The sequence below is a fragment of the Citrus sinensis genome, chromosome 3 (genome assembly GCF_022201045.2).
Source record: "Citrus sinensis cultivar Valencia sweet orange chromosome 3, DVS_A1.0, whole genome shotgun sequence".
In the NCBI taxonomy this organism is placed as follows: domain Eukaryota; kingdom Viridiplantae; phylum Streptophyta; class Magnoliopsida; order Sapindales; family Rutaceae; genus Citrus; species Citrus sinensis.
In genome coordinates, this window is record NC_068558.1 from 49,421,079 (window position 1) to 49,439,444 (window position 18,366).

The 18,366-nt window shown below is 32.1% G+C and overlaps 1 protein-coding gene and 1 pseudogene across 2 annotated transcripts; both read right to left on the reverse strand.

Annotated features, from left to right (window-relative positions):
- Positions 1 to 2,001: 2,001 nt before the first annotated feature.
- On the reverse strand, positions 2,002 to 6,428 carry LOC127901454 (agamous-like MADS-box protein MADS3). 2 transcript variants are annotated; one of them, XM_052438816.1, is made up of 8 exons: positions 6,046 to 6,428; positions 3,462 to 3,537; positions 3,288 to 3,337; positions 3,033 to 3,132; positions 2,761 to 2,802; positions 2,624 to 2,665; positions 2,370 to 2,512; positions 2,002 to 2,282 (listed from the first exon to the last, which is right to left on the reverse strand). In XM_052438816.1, the coding sequence occupies exons 1-8, from the start codon at positions 6,225 to 6,227 to the stop codon at positions 2,195 to 2,197; spliced, it is 723 nt and encodes a 240-aa protein (XP_052294776.1). In that variant the 5' UTR covers positions 6,228 to 6,428; the 3' UTR covers positions 2,002 to 2,194. The 2 variants fall into 2 exon arrangements, with proteins under 2 accessions (XP_052294776.1, XP_052294775.1); XM_052438815.1 differs by having other exon boundaries at positions 3,288 to 3,349; positions 6,046 to 6,425.
- A 4,638-nt stretch (positions 6,429 to 11,066) lies between these two features.
- Positions 11,067 to 15,931, reverse strand: LOC127901396 (histone-lysine N-methyltransferase ATX3-like; annotated as a pseudogene).
- Positions 15,932 to 18,366: the final 2,435 nt, after the last annotated feature.

Here is an 18,366-nt window from a genome sequence, read left to right on the forward strand (position 1 = left end):
TGCCATGCTTTTGTTGATGTAAGTAACGATGGAGCCGCCAGCGCCGATAGGTTTCAGAATGAGGATCTGAAAGCATCATCCAAACTAGTTAAACTCACCCAAATCCAAACTCAATCGGAACCGATCCAAATCCGAATTTATTCAAAATTTCATCTGATCCGAACTATTTCAGATCGGATTGGATTGGATTTGATATTCGGATTGGAATCAGATTGATTTTTTTCCAATCCGAATTATCCAAAATCCGATTGGATTCATTCGAATCCAAAATTGCCCACCCCTAGAGATCGGATTAGATTCTAAACACCCCTATTCCTTTTAATGGGAATAAAACAGCCTATGGGATCCAATGGAATCGTGATTGGTACTCAATTATGATACGCTTGCTACAAGTACCTAAATATACGCGGCTTAAATATTTACATCATTTGTTAACTTTAAATGACACCTTTCTAAAATCTTTATAACACCCTCCTTTTCAATTTCTAAATTATCCTTACTTGACTTTCTAAAATACAAACTAATATATTAAAATTAACCATTTTCCCATCAAAATCTACTTAGCAAAAAGTATTTCTATGAATAGTTATATAAAAACATATAAATCGTAAAATTTTTAATTATTTTCTTCTTATTATATTATTTATATCTCCATAACTAAAAGGTTTTATAACTTTCTTCAATAAATTATTTTTACTTAAAAATTAAAATATATAAATATAACTAATAAAATAGTTGGTTTACAAATTTTGTTGAAATAATATTTTATTCAAGTATTTAACTACTTTTCATTGAAAAAAATTAAATTAATTTATATTCATTTATTTAGGTAATTTTAATATAAACAAATGGGTTTTATGGGATATTTGAGAGGTGTAGTTTAACACACCTATTTAGCATTTTAGCCAAATAAGAAGACACAAATGATTTATTAATTTTGAGCCACCAAGCTGCACATATTCCATGAAGCATTTAGTTTGATAGTATGATTTAATATTATACTATGATTTTGTGTATGTACATTATATGATTAATTGAGTCATGAGATTATTTTTTATCCTTCTTGTTAGGTGCTCTAGGAATATGTGTTGAGAGTTCGATTGCTTTGTCCGTGCGATAATGTTAATTCCGCCGAGTTTTCACCTAGGTAGTATTTGGTGCAATTTGTCATGTATGTTATGCTTGTATGATTTCATGTTTGTTCATATATTTTGATTAGTGTAGAGTTATGTTATATGATCATGCATAAGCATTACTTTACTATATATATATAAATTATATTTACTCACTGAGCTGCAAGCTCACTATTTTATTATTAACCAATTTCTTCCAAATTTCCCTAGGGTTTCGTGTAGCTCAATTTATGATAATTTGATGTTAAGCCACAACACGCATTACTAAATGTTTATGTTTGTATCATTGTATGTATATATTTGAAATGTATGTATGTACAGTAAGATATGAAGTATGTTTTCGAATGAGGTATGGAGCCTCTTTATATGTCGTAGTAGATATATATATATATATATACATATATCATGGATTAGATTATATTATGAGTTCTAGATATAAGCATAAGACAGGTAATACAGTGACTATCTCATGATTCACTGCAAATCCAACAGACATTTCAAAATAGGCCGTGTCATGTAGGAATGCCTAATATTTTTAAATACATGTCCATTTAAGTCCACTAAATTGAGACTATAATTAGTCCCAGTCACTGACCCAATTTTGAAGAAATAAAAAAAGGAAAATGGTGATGTCGTCATCCAATTCAAACGAAAATACTTACATAAGTGCCTGTGTGTGGTCTAGGATTCTAAAATTTTTTAAAGTTTAGAAAAGTTATTAAACCACGTGAATATATATATATATATATATTATTTTTAGATTGGAAAGTCTCCCTATATATATAACATATATTTACATATAATATAAAATATTATAATGTACAATATATAATATTGCATTTGCACGAACCACAAACATGAACCCATGTTACAAATAAGTATAAGATAGTAGATAGATGGCCGAAAAAACATTTAACTAACCACATTACATGATGTCCCATATACGACAAGTATGTAGAGTATCTTGGCAAAATATTACAAACCCCAGTTAGTACAAAAGCCATTAGAAAAAATTATATAATCATCACGTATGCTTAATTACATATATCTCAATGCTCTACTCAAAGGACCCATCCTTGGATGAAGTTGGTCTCACCAACCGTATTCTTTGGCACTGAAGACCCTTCAGATGGAAGATAATTCAGGTACCTGCACTAACACCACAGGCCTTATTAATGTCTATGTATTTTATCATCGACCTGGATTAAATTTTTTTTATTTTTTGTATGTACGTACCCAATTTGTAGAGCAGGTTCCGGGTCACAGTTCATGGGACTGTCATGAGAAGGATGAACAGAGAAGTTGCTATTTCCAGCACCTGCAGCAGCAGAATTCCACAGGTCTTGAATGGCCTTAAAACTTTGCCCTTCAGTCTCCAGCTGAAAAGCATGCAGAATATTGAAAGTGAATTCAAGGATTGATACCAATGTTATTAATTAATTGCCATGATCAGATCGTATTATATTAGTTATTTCTGTGAAAAGCGCAACCTTAATCCTGAGCTGCTTGTTGATATCTCCAAGCTGACGCTCCTGCCAATCAAAAGTCCAGAAATCACGCACGCCCAGTAAGAATTTTTACCAACTAAACTAATTAACTGACGCCCACAATATATAAATTTTCTTACCTTTTTGCGGAGGTCTTCCACCTGCTCTATCATAATCTGTGTCTGCGCACAGAACAAAAGGAAACAGTAATAAACATAAACTTCTGTGATCTCTATAACATGTAACATGCATCAAACGAAATATGAGTTATGTGACTTTTGTTCTATAATACCCGAAATGTAACTTCATAATATAGAGCATTCATTAGTATGATATTGATCATATACAGCAGCGAGCTGAGTACACAAAATGATCAGTAATGGATCCTTTCTAGTTAAACAAATGCAAGTACCTTCCTTTGCCTGGCCAGTGCTAGGGCTCCTTCAAGCTGTTTCTCAAGATTCTGCAGCTCCTTTACACTCAGCGGTCCAAGATCCTCTCCAAGCAAATGCCTTTCAAAAACATTTGTAAACCATTTAAGTCTTCATGATGATGGTGGAAACTATATATATATATATATGTTCTTACAAATTAAAGCAAATTAAACGCAACTAATTAATAGTTGTAGTTAATTTAAATAATGATAAGATCAGAATTGGAATATGACCTTTGAGTGCGTTGAAGAGACTCATATTTTGCTTTCAACTTTGTTGCCTCCTGGTACCAGCTCTGGATTGTTGTTATAATAATCAAAGACAAGCTAGGTAACATATACAGTAAGAAAAAGAAAGCATCACACAAAGAAAGAAATGTAGAGCATGTCTATCAGGCACACATAAACCTGTGTTTCACGTTCGATGCTGTTGTCTTGAGGATTGAAGCAGCAACGTTGGTATCGCTCAAGGGTTTTGTTTATGCTGCAAAGAGAAATTAATTACTCATTATCGATCTCTGTTTGAGAATGTGCATAGGTTTAATTTCAGTTAAGCAAATATGCAAGATTAATGAGCTAGCTTTATTAAGCAACAAGCATAAACAAGGCAATATGCACAAACACAAAAGTACGAGAAAGATTTGATCCATTGACTTCTTGCATCCAGTGCAAGGGCCAAATTGATTATACTGTCCCATAAGGAAAACTATAATTACTAATTTGATCATTTGATAAACTACTAACATAAGATGCAACTTGTCAACCGTTATAAGAGAATGCAATAAACCATGCATGCAAGAGTAGCAAAACTAATCCCCGTTAATCATTAACAAATTATATGTGTTAAAGGGGACCTTTGACTACTTCGCTAATTAAAAAAAATCTAAAATTAAGTTTGACTCTTGTCACTCAAGTACACAGATTAATTATTTTTAACTGGTGGTTTTTCTTTCTGCAGGAAACTTTTTATGAATAATGTGTAGGTAAAATAAATATTTTAGATAGCTGTACTATGAAAAAATTCAAAAAAAAGAAAAAAGAAAAAGGAAAAGGAAAAAAATATAGAATGACTGACAGATATCATTTCCAGCTTAATTTTCTCTCGTCTTAATTCTCATATCAAAACTACCCTCAACTTGAGAGAAATTCATTCAACTCCTAAAAGCAAGAATCTCTTCATTATATATCCATATCCTCAAAATCCAAAATGCACAAACCTTGAATATACTTTCAAGAAGAAACATGTATAAAACATTTTTAGATAATAAATCAAACAGGAGATAAATCAATTACTGTATTTTGAAAACTCAAAATTATTATATGATGATTAGATGCTACAGCAGCAAAATTGTGAAATACTCTCGACAATTGTGATTCTTATACATGGTGTAAGAAAATATTGCATTTTATTTGACAGTATTAAACTTAGAGAATTTTACTACAAGTACCAGTATCATATTTTCTCCGAAAATTAAAAAAAAACATTCTTCATGTGAAATGAAGAAGATATTCTTCTAGCAAAAGATGAAACATTCTTTCAGTCTATAAAACAATCAAGCGCGCGCGCGCGCGCGCGCACACACACACACACATGAACAGAACATATATATGTATATATATAGAAAGAAGCTTGATTCTTAATTAAACAAAATGAATACATACACATTTAACTCAAAATAAATTAATCTTCACTGGTATTGAGAGAGCGAAAGAACTCTTCCTTTTTTTTTTTTTGAACCAAAATGGCAAAACGAAAACTTTCTGAGAGTTGTGTTAAGTTAATCAGTTCATATAGCACAATAAATAACCCATGTTCACTCCAAATGTTGCATACAATATAAAGCTGGACTGAGATATTATCAGGCAACTCAACATCATCTACATTTTATTCTCTGTGTGTGTGTGTGTGTATTCATTTAAAAATTTATTTTCCCCCAAATTAATGTATGAAACTGTAGCCAAAAGTTTTTATCTTTTAGAAAAAATGTATATTTAAAACAAGCAAGCAACCATTTTGATATATGAAAGATATTTTCAGGTGAGCGAGAGAGAGGAAAGAAGCAAACCAGTGATGAAACCAAGAGATCTAGAACAGAAAGATTCAGGACATCCATGATTCAGGAGATAAAGGGAAGGAGAGGAGAAAGAGCAAAACTTGAAAACGTGAGTGTGCATCTTTGCTTCTGAAAGACAAAGGTAAGGGATTACAGTATTCCAAAAGAAAACGCCCTAACGATCCAAAAGACAATTAATTTTCTTATTATATATATGTGGGCATGCTTGATTTGCCACCCACCAATGATACCAAGATTTAAACTATTATATTATGAGAGAAAGGAACATTGAAAGAACCAGAAGATCAAAGAATGAAAAGACAAGAAGACAAGTAGTAAGACAGTGAACTTTTCTGGGGGCAGAGGTTGATGATCTGAGAGTAAGCTACAGTAACACTGCAAGCTTTTTTTTTTTTGACAGAGGGACGGGAAAAAAAAAAAAGAAAAGAAAAGAGGAAAAGATAAAGTAGCCAGCCAAAAACCCTAGATCTTGCACAGAGGTCCAAGCGGAGGCATTTGATAATTAATAAGAAAAAGAATAATAATAATAAAACATAGATGTATAGTCAGTGATGGAATCTCTCTCTTCTCTGCACAAAAGCTAACTAATTAAGTTCAATCATATTGTTTTCTTGTACCTTATAATTATCTGAGACTAGCTAAGAATTCAGATGAAAGAGAGGAGACAAGAGAGAGAGAAAGAAAGAAAGGGCTTTTGCAAAAGACTATGAAACGTGTCGATCTATCATGGGAATATATCATGAACTGGATAAAGCATCTAGCTCTTGCTCTTCTCTGTAGAAACTCCAAATATATCATGTATGTAGTGTAAACAAAAAGAGACGAGAGCTTTGCAAGCAAAATAAAATAAACAAATAAATATCAAAGGAGGAGCCAACATGAAATTAAATTAATGGATATATGTAAAATATATATACCCAGCACTACCAAACTCATAGAGCTTGCCACGGCTAGAGAAGATGATAAGAGCAACTTCAGCATCACAAAGCACAGAAAGCTCATAAGCTTTCTTCAGCAAACCATTTCTTCTCTTTGAGAAAGTGACCTGTCTGTTAATCTTGTTCTCTATCCTCTTCAGCTCCACTCTTCCTCTCCCCATAATTTTTCAGTACACTCACTTTTCTTTTTATTATTATTTGCTTTGCTTTGCACCTAGCTGGATAATATAAGTTATATATAAGTGTATATTATTATTGTTATCATCAACTGATAATATATATTGGTGTTTTGAGTTTGAATGTGTTTAGTTTTGGGGATACATATATATATATATATAGATAGAGAGAGAGAGAGAGAGAGAGAGAGAACAAAAAGGGAGCTGATGATCAACAAGTAGTAGTACTGATTGATGATGGTATATGTAATTCTTTCTTTTGTCTACTGTGTCTGTGAAAGAAGTGGAAGTTGAGACCTGTGGTTGTACATTATATACATCTTGTTTGATTAATTACTTTTACAATAAAATGGAAACAAGTATGCGGGTGTGTATATTCGTTATTCTCTTTTACCATTTTATTTATTAATATCTCTCTGGTAATTGTCCAGCTTCCCTGCGCCTTCATTTTTCTTACCTTAAGCATTAACTTACCCTCCTCACGGAAGCGTGCGTCCACGCTCGCAAATGCAAAAGCATGAGATGAGAAATTCAGATTTTTTCTTTTAAATATTGTTATACAGGACGGTTACTGATATTACATAAGATATTACAATTAATATTTACAAAAAGATTATACTACTGCGTCCACTCTACTCACATTTCTTGAGGGATAGATTGGCTCCACTCAATTTACTAATAGTGAGAGGATAGACAGGTTATACTATTACGTCCACTCTACTCACATATCTTGAGTGATAGACTGGCTCCACTCAATTTATTGATCATGAGGGATGACTTACATTTCGTAAGGGATAGACTTACTCCATTCAATTTACTGATCGTGAGGGGATAAACAGATTATACTACTGCATCCACTCTACTCACATATCGTGATGGATAGACTAACTCCACTCAATTTACTGATCACGAGGGATAGACTGGCTCCACACAATTTACTGATATTACATAAGATATTACAATTAATATTTACAAACAGATTATACAACTGTGTCCACTCTACTCACATTTTGTGAGTGATAGACTGACTCCACTCAATTATTTGATAATTGAGGAATGAATGAAATTAACCCGCATAATATTTTTATGGAAACTCGAACCCTTACACTCAACATTGTAAGTGTAAGAATTCTTCCACTGAACTAAAAGCCCCTTGCTATTTAGAATTATTTTTCAAGAAAGTAAAAAAAGCACGGAGTGCATCAATATGATATCAGGAAATGCAAATCTTGAATTTGATAATGTATAAAATGATGTAGAGTTACATTTTGATCGTCGAAGAGACCGTACGATTTTGTCGGATTTGCGTTGTACTGGATGGATGGAGCTCTTGCTGTTGGTGGGCACTCTATATGGGGTCCTCCTATCCTATTGCGCTGCGCAGATCTAATATTAATGGTTGCAAATTTGCAATTTCCAATCAACTTTTATGCTTTTATTCTTATTGAACCCATCAGGTCACATGCCGTGACTTGATCGTTTTAAATAATTCAATGCTCCACATTCCAAGTTTTCTTCTTATGCAAAGTTGTTCAGTTGATGACATTATGGTGTTACTTCTCACTCTCTAATCCCATTAACGATATTAACCTGCAGGAGCTGCAAGAAAAGACTTTTGACTATCAATTTTGATGCATTTTTTGTAATACGAAAATTACGGAAAAAAGTATAGGTTAAAACTTGCCTTGGTACGAACATTTGAATAAAAACCAAGAAGATTTCACGTTCAAAGTTCAAACCCTCATTTACACACCTTTTGTGTGTCATATAATATTTAATTTGTTACATGTGTGTGTGTGTGTGTTACTCTTAGGATCCATGTGACCTTAAAATTACGTGACAATTTTACCCAGCCATAGTCGTGCACGTGAAGCACACCCACTTGAAGTGAGTTTTGAAATAGAGGTTGATATTTAAAGAAACTGGAAAAGAGCAGACTGAGAATTCGTATTCCGTATGTTTATCATCATAGTTGGCTTGCTAATTCTGATATGCTCAGCTGTAGACTCTACTCACGAATGAATTGAGGCAAAGGGAAGAGTAGTTAAAGCTAGCGTGCTGTGCAGTGATAGCTGTTTCCTCCTTTTGATTTGAAAATTTCCTTTCATGCCATATTGTTAACAATTGCTTTAACTTGATCTACAAGTCAACAAGCAACTTATAGTCCACGGCCTAGAATTATGTGATCCTTTTTTCTTTTTTTTTGTATGTAAGAAGAAAATATTTGATCAGTTGCAGATTCTACAAAGCACTTTGTGCATGCAACAATTTTGGAAGCGAAAACATGATCTGTCACCTCCAAACCTTTGAACCAAACACATCACCCACCAAAAAATTTAGTTTACTAATTCTATTTATGAAGTAACAATTTCATTTTATTGTTGAAGCGTAGTTGGCGAGAATCATGAGCTGAATAGTGCTAAGTTTTTTTTTTTAATAATATGCGTGTGTTTGTAATAATCTATGGTTAAGATTCGACTATATATTAATTATTAATTATTTATTAACTATCAATCGCAATATTATTAAAAAAAAACTCAATTTAACACAAAATCTTAATCCAATTGGTGAATGGATTGAGTTTCAGCATCATATATCATCAGGAAATGTGCTGATTGCATGTTAAATAATCCATCAAACAGTCAATTTTTCTTACTATCTTTCTCCTCTGTGATGATTTTATGCAGGAATTGGGATAATGAAAACATGGCATTATTTTATATTGAGTTCGAAAATCCACATTTTATATGTTAACACAATGGGTAATATATAGATTTCAATGTCCACCTTTTTTTTGGGGGGGGGGGGGGGAGGTTTGGGGTTGAGGTTTAGATTTCTTGCATGTGGGATGAGTTTTATTAGGAAAAAAAATTTGTTGTTCCGTAACCTTGAGAATTACAAATATGATTAATCGCTGGTGTTGCAAAGGTGCCAGCATCTCTACTCTTTGATATATATAATTAAGGGTTATTATCATTTTACTACTTCAAAAATTGTCAAATATCAAATGACTACAACAAGTATTGTCTCCTATCATTTTTCTACTATATTTTTATAAAAAAATATAATTTTACTATTTTTCTGTTATAACCGTTAGTTGACCAGTTAGTTAACTAATAAAATATCAATTTCACCCTTTATGATTAAAAAAAAATTACTTGAAACTTATTTACAAAATAAAATTGTAATATATTTATTAAAATGGATATAAAAAGCCAACATAATTCTTTTTTGCTGGAATTATGAAAATGAAGTTTATTTACAAAATAAAATTGTCTTATTATTTTTTTAATGAAGCTTATTTTTTTTTAATCATGAAGGATAAATTTGGTATTTTGTTAGTCAGCTAATTGGTCAACTAACGAGTCAACTAACGGTTGTAACGGAAAAATAGTAAAATGATATTTGTTATAACGAAAAAGTAATAAAATGATATTTGTATAAAGATATAGTCAGAAAATGATATGAGACAATATTTGTTATAATCATTTAATATTTGACAATTTTTGAAGTAGTAAAATGACAATAACCCTATAATTAATGGGTGTTGAAGTTCAGCTACGGTAGAGCACGAATCTCTACATAAAGTAATAAATAATAAATAACGAGTTATAATGAACTTTTTATCATTTATCATTTTGCGTGTGTGGCTTAAATTAACGCTCACTCCAATATAGCCACAGCCATAATTAATTATTGCGGCCCGAAATTTGCCGCTCTATTAATGCAATTGGAATTATGATTCAATGTTACGCCCACTTTTCAAGGAGAGTGCGTAAGTAGCGTGATCTACCGGAAGTCAATAAAGCAATTTATATAATTTCATTCATTCATGATTAAAAAAAAAAGCAATTTAATTTGTGATACGATCTGAAGTTCAAAGAGATTAATTAATGTACTTGGGAGTTAATATGGCAAGTTAAATACGAATGTTAAAGTTAAACAAAACACGGTGAAGTACGGTGTTCATATGGGCACATTTACGTTTTCCGGCTCTATTAATTCATCGCACTATTTTTTTCGTTTGTATTATTCAAATATTTTGTTGATGTCTTAAGTTATGGGTTACATTTGTCAACTCAACCTTTTTCTTTCTAAAAAACTGGGAATGCAATAGAACACATTTGAAATAATTTGAGCCTGAAGCACCATATACATTCATGGCTCTATTTATGCAAGGAAAGCAGCTTGAGAAAAAATTAAAAATTATTGTTTTCTAAATTATAATTAAATCGATCTCCAGTAATTAAAAAGAGATAAAAGAGGATGATTTTGAATGCTAATGTATAGAAAATGACTGCTGTAAAAAGAATCAAGTATCCATCACACTATCTTGAAAATATTTGGAATGAAAAAAGAAAAAAGAAAAAAGAAATAACCATCACATTCAACTCAAAACTTTGATGAAATAAACCAAATGGGCATGATTAATTTCTTTTTCTTCATAATCTGTTACAATTAATGAATCGATCAGCCCACTTGCCCACCTTCACCTGATCTCTCGGTTTCTATTAGGTGCTAAGTAAAGCCTGAGAAAAAATAGCAGATAATTAAGAATCCATATTAAGGTACCATAAGATTAAACCAAATTTGAGGGAAAAATTAATCACTAATAGCATTATATATCAACTTAGTGTGCAACAATTAACTGTCAGTAAGTCAGATTGCAATTTTAAGCGAATCCTGATTTCTTGTTTTATGTTGTGTTGAGAATGCTGCCCAAATCAAATATTGCTTGCCCAAGTTTGGGCTCAAGGCAATAGTACGCCATTGGAGTTCCAATTGGAGGCACAAAACATGCTCTACCTGGTATCAAGAGACAGTCCAATAATGACCTACCTATTGCAGATAATAATTTTATTGTAGTCCCAGTCTTCAACCCATCTACAGATAGCACATCTTTCAGTTGTCCATTTTACAGAAACAGGCTCGTACTTCTCTGTAGCAATAAAACACTGTTATGTAAGTTTCCCAATACTGAAACATCACAAAAATTTCTAGTTAAAATTTTTGAAACCCCTAAGAACACCACATCAACCCCCCCCCCCCCCCCACCCCCCCCCCCCCCCCCCCCCCCCCCAAAAAAAAAAAAAAAAAACAAAAGCAACAACAACAACAACAATAATGATAATAATAATAATATCAACATGTAAATATTTCAAGGATGTGCCTATTACCTTTCATAAAAGCAAGTAGCTTTTTCTCATCTAATTTTACTGGATCCATAGCATCAGCATTAAATTCAGTGATCTGCATTGTCTTCGATGTTAATAAAAACCATACATTTAAGAATCAAAACTTAATATGTACATATATAGCCATAATGTTTTGTTAATTGACAGATCAGATGGCTATCGGGATGTTCAATTGTTCACATGTCTACAATTAGAAAATAAAACATAGAAAAGGGAAGAGGGGAGCAGGGTTACATTCTGTCCACAAAAATAATCCAATATTCCCTGATAGGAGCAATCACTATAGATAAGGTAATTACATTTCTTGCTGATTCACTAAAGTTGGAAGGGAAACTGATGAAGCAGGCTATGGCTTTAAGGAAGGAAACTACATTTATGAGCAACAATCACTGAGAACCAAGATAGTAGATAGCTGTGATTTCTTTTAATCATCAATACATTAAGCCAATAGCCTCCAATAATGACCAAAAGTTCTAAAAAATTTAATATACAGATAAAAAGAATTATAAAAACAAGATGAAAGAATCAATACGAACCCATTTCCCCAGTGGTAGCATAGTGCCCAGAACTTTCACGCTATACTTCCATTTTTTTGCTCTACAGCCAGTGTGGCGTTCCCCATTCACTAAGTGTTAGCTTTTTCGGCCCACATGATCGACACCTACACACAACTCTAAAGGAAAAAGGGCAAAACATCAGTTTAGCTCAGCTATTTTTTAGAATATTCTATTCAAAACAACTTTGCCATAACCAAAGTAGTGCAACCAGAATTCCCTACTGAAAAAACCAAGTCAAATAATCAAATAACTTGTTGACAATGTATGTGTGGCTATTAATAAGTATTTCCAAATAAAGAGTGTGAACAAACATTTTCCGAAAGAAAGAATGGGGAGGAGGATAGAAAATGTCAGCCCTAACAGAATTTTTCAATTTGATTCTTTTAACAAAAAGAAAAAAACAATAACGGTCTTATTAAACTTATCAAGGACATTAATAAGTTCTGAGGCTTACAAATGAAGTTTTGGAAAATATGCTCCTTCGACGTCATTGCATACTACCATTATCTTGTCAGGCAGCACCATTTGCCCGTCATTTTCTACAGCACTGTCAAAAAATATTGTTTGGTATAATGTTTAAAAATTCACATCAAATGAACATCCATAATACATAGCCAAAGTAAAACATCAGATGTCTGTAGGATTAAGTTAACATACCTGACACCTGGCTGCCATTTTCCTATATTTGATGATTGAAATTTAAACTTTACTCTGCAATTCGGGCAATAATAATCAATGTGCTCCAGATCCTTCACAGCATAATCAGGTCAGTGAACCCCCAAACTCCATGAACATAATGAATAACATAAATAAAAACAAAATAAAATTACAAATTAGGTAGGTGTACCTTAAAATGTTTGCCAGAAATTTCGTCACACTCAGCATGCACCCAAACATTACAACCGTCACAACATACCTGCTCCAGAGAAGTAAAACAATATTTTCTCAGTGTTTTTTACCCCCACCAAAAAAATATATATATACTAGCCCCACCGGAAGTGTGAATAATCTCACCCAATTCCCACTATCTGAATGGTGCCAAATATTCTTGCATATGCCACAGTACTGCTCTGATTTTTGTAACTGTAAAAGGAATAAATGTGGAGATCATGTTAAGAAAAACAGTTAATCTATTTCTTCCATCAATAGAAAAATAGAAGCTACATTCATGTCAAATAAAATTCAAGAACAGAGTCTTACGAACCTTAGAACAATGTTTACATAAAAACTGGGTTTCAGATACTAAGCCTTTCATTCTCTTCAACTTGCAAGGTCGAAATAAGCCACAACCGTCACACACTCTTGCAACCTTATAACATGCATTCTGCAGCAGTTGATTAAACAAATGAATTCTTGAAACACAAAACAAAACTATCTGATCACTACCTACGGAAATATATTATCCAATAACCCAAAGTAACAGCTGAAAATACAAACACAAACATCCAAAGTGTTAGAAAATAAGTGTTAAGGAAAGCAGAATTTTGTGTGTACAACCACAAACAATATTATTGAACGGGTACAGTCCCCGCACAGTCTAGTAGAGTGACTATCACACAGGATGAGAACCACTAATCCACTAGAAAACATTGCACGAAAATTCCACGATGGGAAAAGTGACTAAGATTGGATTTTAGCGCCTACGACAAGACATGAAAAATTTTAAAAAGTACAAGCAATCCTCCAACTTGAAGTAGGACTGCAACAGCAATGGGAAAGGGCCAGAAACAGCACAAAGAATATATCAAATGGTACCATCAGCACCACCTGATAACAAGACAAAAATAATTCAAATGCCAGAATATCAAAGTAAGAGGAGAGTGAGAAAAGAACAGCCTCAAACAAGTCATGCAGAAGGATATAACATTGTAGATGGATGGTAAACCTAAGCTAGTGTATAAACTTTCAATTCATCACCACAAATTTAAAAAAGCAGATTCAGTTCATAACTGCATGCAACATGTACATCTGTGTAGCAGTACTTTGAAAAGTTTACCTAATTTATTAACTTAATTCAGATGTTACACAAGCCTCTTCTGTGCAAATCATCCAAGAATTGAATATTTAAGTAACAGTTTTATGGTAAACAACAAGACAGAAAAACCAAAGCTAATTTAATTTAATCATATGCATGTGAATCTTGCTGAATAGTGATTAGAGCCTTGCAACGCATCCGTGAAATTTCAATGCACCACAAAGTAGTGAAATTATGAAGAACTTACCTGATTCTGAGGGCAGTATTCCAGATCCTGACCTGAACCCGTGGCCTCTTGGCCTCTGCGGGAATAAGCTTCTGGACCAATTTGCCCAATACCAAGGTTCAAGTCCAAAAAACCATTTTCTGCCAAAACTGCCTCCTCCAGGGCAATCTGAAAACCACTGATCTTGCTCTTGTGCAACTGGGTTGGCTCCTGAAATCTAAACAAACAGAAAATCAAGAAAACCCTTTATACTCTAAAAATATTATTGTGCAATCATCCAAAAATGGAAATATACACACTTGTCCATGAATTCCGCAAAAGGGAATAGCATCCCTTGCTTCACCCATCCATAGTCCTGCCCATCAACATCATTACAAACAATTTAAGTGAAAACATGATGACCATATATTAAACAAAAGAAACCAACAAAATGAAAACATGAGAGACTTATATACCCTTTGTGTTCCATTCTTTGAGTAGCCAAAAAACATGACACAGAGGCAGCCAGGAATACAGCACCTCAACACAGCTTCAGGCGCTTGCAAAATGGGATCAATTACAACAGCAGGCCAAGCTGGATACGACCTCCCACATTTAGCCCAAACTAAATCACCCAGAGCAAAATCCTCAGGCTTGTAAACATCCTTCCTCTTTTTCTTTTTCTCTTTCTCTTTTGTAATTCTCTCTACATTCCTAGAACTAAACCCTGGCATAAACTGTTTCTTACCCGCCATTGGCAAAGAATTTACATTACCTGCCGGCATAACAGGGCGACGCGAAACCAAATACTCTCTCGGATCAAAACCATTATATCCTCTATAATTTGAATTTCCAAATCTATACTTATCCATGGTAAAACCCAACTTATCAAAATCCCCGTTCACTTCTATAATATCAACATCATCTTCCTCGTCAAAGCTTGAATCCGTGTCACCAACAACAAGAACCGAATCATCATATCTGGAAGGAAGTATTTGAGTCCTTCCTTTCGAAGGTTTCAATGCTGGAGGTCGAAACCTGTCGGAGCTCCGGTTTGTGCCTCTTCCTTTATAATTAAAATTGTTCAAATCAGGTTCAAATTCGGGGTCCCAACATGTGGCTTCCTCGCTAATAAAAGAACTTGAGCCACTGCTTAAATCATCGACTTCAACATGCATTAAGCTTTGATGACAATCGTCGCCTCCTCTTCTTCTTCGTTTCTTTGGATTTGCTACGTAAGCATACTCATCGGCGACTTCATTTTCCTCGCACGACTCTGCAATCTTGCAAAATTGTGGATTTGGCATTTCGAGTTTCGAAGGTCGTTTTATAATCATACCTTTCAGACAAACCCTAACTTCCCATCCAACACGGCAAATTATATACTCACCTTATCTAAACCAGCGACTTAATGTTTGTATTTCCGTACAATTAAATTTGTTAATATTAAAACCCTAGCCCTAGACTTTAACTCGAAACCCTAACTTGCGGCGCTGGCGGAGGAGACTTACGAAATACCGCACGTTTCTGTTTCCGTTAAGAAACGATTTAGAGATAATTGGATGAATATTTGTGAATAGCAATCGCCGAATTAGTAGCGACGACAGAGAAAATCAATTTTCCCTGCAAAAATAATACAATTTTCTGAGAAACCCGACGAGCTGAGCGGAGGTGGTAAAGACGCAGGGTGCTGTTTGGCTAACGACGAGTTCTACACAAGGCACGAAGTACAGTGCATATATATTTTTTAAATAATAAATTTGATTAAAACGCAGTTATTATGAATTTATGAGATTAAAATATGGAGCTACGGTGGGGTCCATACCAAATATGACGTGCTTTGGCTCCAAATATTTGGAGAGGGAGGGAGGGTAAGGAATATTGCGTCCTCGAAAGCGCGAAGTGAAAAGTCGAGAGGTAGCATAGAAATTTTATGCTATGTTTCCGCGAGGATGCATCGTGCATCTTGTCGAGCACGTGGCCAACGGTTACTGACCTTACAGTTGCTTGTAAAATAATGTAGATGTATATTTTGTACGCTGTCACGACGAGAGGTAACGGCTTATTGCGTGACTTCCGTCTGTTAGCCCGCGGGTGCGCACCCGTACCGGTGGTGCGCAAAACTGATCTATATCTATATGGCTCGATACCCGACTAGTGACTGTAGAAGCCTGAAGGAGAATGCTTCGTTCCAGCGTTCAAAAAATAAAATAATATAAACTAAACATCGTGCCATTAATTTTAAATAATTATTAAATATTGGGTCATTTTATAGTATCATCATTAAAATTACAGTATTATTTTTGTAATTAAATATAAATTATATAAACAAAACGTAAGAAATATAAATTTAATATAAAACTTATAAATTAACATTAAATATAAAGCAATACGTAAATTATGTAAATGGAACATCGGATTTGTAAATACAATGTAAATAAGTAAACTAATATAAGAATGCTAAATTGATATACTATTGGTGGATAAAATAAAAACTTATAGATGTAATATAAAAATTGTAAATTAATATTAAGTACAAAATAAAATATAAATTGTGTAAATGAAATATAAAACTTGTAAAAAGAAGGTAAAATAAGTAAATCAATATAAGTGTGCTAAACTGATGTATTATTAGTAAATAAAGCAAAAACTTATAGATTTAATGTAAAACTTATAAATCAACAAAAAGTGTAAAATAAGTCATAAATGATGCAAATGGAACATAAGCCTAAAACATAAAAGGTAAAATAAGTAAATTAACATAGTAGTGATAAATTGATATATCATTATTAAACAAAATAAAAATTTATTAATATAACATGAAACTTGAAAATCAACATTAAGTGTGAAATAAAACATAAATTAAGTAAATAAAATATAAGACCTGTAAATAAAATGTAAAATAAGTAGATTAACATATAAGTGGTAAAGATGCTGTATTATTGGTAAACAAAACTTAAAATACACATGTAACATAAAACTTGTGAATTAACGTTATGTGTAAAATAAAAAATAAATTAAGTAAATAAAACATAAGACCTCTAAATAAAAGGTAAAATAAATAAACTAATATAGGAATGGTCAAATGATGTATTATTGGTAAACAAAACATAAACTTACATAGATAATATAAAACTTGTAAATCAACATTAAATGTAAAATAACATTTAATTATATAAATGAAATAGAAGACTTATAAATGAAATGTAAACGAAGTAAATATTACAAGAGTTATTAAAAAAATTATAAATATATAATAAAAACTCATTGTGATAATGATTACCTTATATATTCAATTTAGAAACAAAAAACAGTAAATATATAAGGTAATCATTATCACAATGAGTTTTTATTATATATTTATAATTTTTTTAATAACTCTTGTAATATTTACTTCGTTTACATTTCATTTATAAGTCTTCTATTTCATTTATATAATTAAATGTTATTTTACATTTAATGTTGATTTACAAGTTTTATATTATCTATGTAAGTTTATGTTTTGTTTACCAATAATACATCATTTGACCATTCCTATATTAGTTTATTTATTTTACCTTTTATTTAGAGGTCTTATGTTTTATTTACTTAATTTATTTTTTATTTTACACATAACGTTAATTCACAAGTTTTATGTTACATGTGTATTTTAAGTTTTGTTTACCAATAATACAGCATCTTTACCACTTATATGTTAATCTACTTATTTTACATTTTATTTACAGGTCTTATATTTTATTTACTTAATTTATGTTTTATTTCACACTTAATGTTGATTTTCAAGTTTCATGTTATATTAATAAATTTTTATTTTGTTTAATAATGATATATCAATTTATCACTACTATGTTAATTTACTTATTTTACCTTTTATGTTTTAGGCTTATGTTCCATTTGCATCATTTATGACTTATTTTACACTTTTTGTTGATTTATAAGTTTTACATTAAATCTATAAGTTTTTGCTTTATTTACTAATAATACATCAGTTTAGCACACTTATATTGATTTACTTATTTTACCTTCTTTTTACAAGTTTTATATTTCATTTACACAATTTATATTTTATTTTGTACTTAATATTAATTTACAATTTTTATATTACATCTATAAGTTTTTATTTTATCCACCAATAGTATATCAATTTAGCATTCTTATATTAGTTTACTTATTTACATTGTATTTACAAATC